Consider the following 2,500-nt stretch of genomic DNA (forward strand, 5'->3'; position numbering starts at 1 on the left):
TTATAAGGAGTGAATGAAAGAAAGCCTGAGAGGTTTTGACATGTCGTGTGCCGCTCCCTCGCTCTGAAACAAAACCCGGCTGGTTTGCCGCGCAAGTGGCACTAGTGCCCGACTTGTAGCCTAAACGAGTAAATAGCCGCCCCGTATCCAATGCGCTAACAGTCCTGGTTTTCAGATGAACTGTCAGTTGAGTCTCGTTTTCCTTTCCTGGCCGTATTTTCCCTGGAATAAAGAGTGTTTAATTTAATGATCATCTTGACGTTTTCCTTTTGATATCATTCTGTTTAACGTACTGAAGATACCGAAAAGCTAGTTAATATCATAAATAACAACTCCTTATCAAATTCATGATTTTTTTATGCCACATAATTATTCATGATTAGTAGAAATAACTCTGATTCATTTACTATATATTATTCTTTATTCTGATCTAATTAGCTGTTCTGCTCACTTACTTGGGTTCATTCCACGGTTGAACTTGGTCTGTCATCAGGAAGAGGTAAATAGTGCCCATGACGAAATAAGTGGCAGCTGTCACGATGAACACGACCCGCCACGCGCCTATGGTTTGCTGCGAAAGGGCGTGGAGTTAGTAACATCTCTTTTATCTTTACAGGTAATGGGGCTGGCGGTTTGGTTAATCTATGACTCTTGGAGAAGGAAACGGATTATTATCGCGATTACATTTTTTGAAAATGATTTTGTTTTGTGCTTCGGGTATTTGGTTCTTATTTGTGGGACTTTTCATGTAAGATTGATATGTTCTGATGTGCTTTACTTAAAATCTAAGAGATTTACGAACAAATGTAGAAGTCTATCAAATAAGTTAATTCATAATCATGTTTGCAGTTTGTGAGACACAATGCAATCAGTCAAATATTTGGCATATGCATATATATACATACATGCATGTATGAATGCATGCACACATACAAACATATATACATATCTGAATACATACATGTATGCATGTACTTATTCATAAACATTCATACGCGCACATACATACGTAAGTACACACATACACACCTACACACACATATACAAACAAATACATCCAGACAAATACAGACAAGCTGCATACACAACCCCCCGTATTCCCTCACATTGTTTTGCGTGACATATCCCGTGACGGAAGGAGCGACCACGCCAGCGACAGAGCCAAAGGTGTTGGTGATGCCCTTCAGAGACCCGGCCAAGTTGGGGGCGATGTCCTGGTGGGAGGAGTTGTATCCTGCGAAGAGAGTCCCGCTCGCCCCCACCGCTGCGCACAGGAGGACGATGACTAAGGTGTGGTTACATTCCACCAGACACAGGAGCAGCAGGAAGGTCGTCTGCCCGTAGGAGGCTGGAACAGATGGGGTTGGAACGAGATTTTTTTTTTTTTTTTCTAAAGGGATGAGGAGTGAGATTAATAACGAAGGAAAAAAAGGTGATTAAAAGAAAAAAGAAAGGGGTCGCAGTGATTTTTTTTTAATGGCTATTGATAGTTGATTAACTGATTTCAGAAAGGAGTGAGATTAATAGAGAAGGAAAAAAGGTGATTAAAAAAAGAAAAAGGGGTCGCAGTGATTTTTTTTTTTTTTTTTTTTTAATGGTTATTGATAGTTGATTAACTGCTTTCAGAAAGGAGTGAGATTAATAACGAAGGAACAAACGTAAGATTTTTGAAAAATAAGAAAAAAAGAAAAAAACGGTATCGCAGTATATTTTCTTTTCTCTCTTTTTCTAATGCCTATTAAATAATAGACTGACAGATTTCATAAAAAAAAAAAAAAAAAAAACATTTTCGACTCAGCTTACCGAAGGCCGTGGAGACTCTCCTGACCATCTTAACCGACATTACTTTCTTGGTTGCCAGGCGATCCAGGATGACGCTCCACACTATGCTGACTATCCACATGGACAGGTAAGGAGCAGCTGACACCACTCCGCTCTGACGAAGTGACGAAGTGATGTTTTGAGATGAATTCATTTCTGTTTGGTGTTTTTGTTGGATTTTAGGGGGCGAGATTTTATCATTTTTTATATGTTGATGATGCATGTTAGGAAATTCTAGACAGTGTGGAACTTTTTTTTTTTGTATGTGTGACTGTATATGTATGTGTATGTGTGTGTGTGTGTGTGTCTGTGTGTGTGTGTGTGTGTGTATGTGTGCGTGCGTGTGTGTTCATCCTGTAGAGACAACACCTACACTAGACATATTGAAGTGCTGTATGTTCCTGAGGTAAGTAGGGAGGCCGTTCATGAGAGTGTAGAGGCCATAGCTGCTGGCCCAGTTCATTAAAAATATGGACCAGAAAGGCGGTGAGGTCACGATCTCTCGCCATGGAAGAGGCACCACCTAGGGGATAGAAGGAAGAAACAATAATAATGATGGTAAGATTAGTAAGAGCAATGACAATGAGGATGATGATGATGATGATGATAATGTTAATAGTAATGATAATAATTGGGAAATTATGATAATCACGATTATAGTGATAATAATAGTAATAAT

The 2,500-nt window shown here is 39.3% G+C and overlaps 1 protein-coding gene across 1 annotated transcript in view; it reads right to left on the bottom strand.

Moving 5' to 3' along the window:
• The window catches only part of LOC122258292 (putative inorganic phosphate cotransporter), a 10,417-nt gene that overhangs the window by 743 nt on the left and 7,174 nt on the right, over positions 1 to 2,500 (bottom strand). The window contains exons 7-11 of the mRNA XM_086530631.1: positions 2,195 to 2,344; positions 1,804 to 1,936; positions 1,107 to 1,348; positions 456 to 571; positions 1 to 222 (exon numbers count right to left, since the gene is read on the bottom strand). The exon at positions 1 to 222 is cut by the window's left edge and continues 743 nt beyond it. Of these exons, the coding sequence (XP_086386757.1) occupies positions 156 to 222; positions 456 to 571; positions 1,107 to 1,348; positions 1,804 to 1,936; positions 2,195 to 2,344 (708 nt within the window). The 3' untranslated portion in view covers positions 1 to 155. The remainder of the gene's footprint in view (positions 223 to 455; positions 572 to 1,106; positions 1,349 to 1,803; positions 1,937 to 2,194; positions 2,345 to 2,500) is intronic.

Source organism: Penaeus japonicus, unplaced genomic scaffold, assembly GCF_977035675.1.
Source record: "Penaeus japonicus unplaced genomic scaffold, GWHDUDI00000001_assembly GWHDUDI00000033, whole genome shotgun sequence".
NCBI classification, from domain to species: Eukaryota; Metazoa; Arthropoda; class Malacostraca; order Decapoda; family Penaeidae; genus Penaeus; species Penaeus japonicus.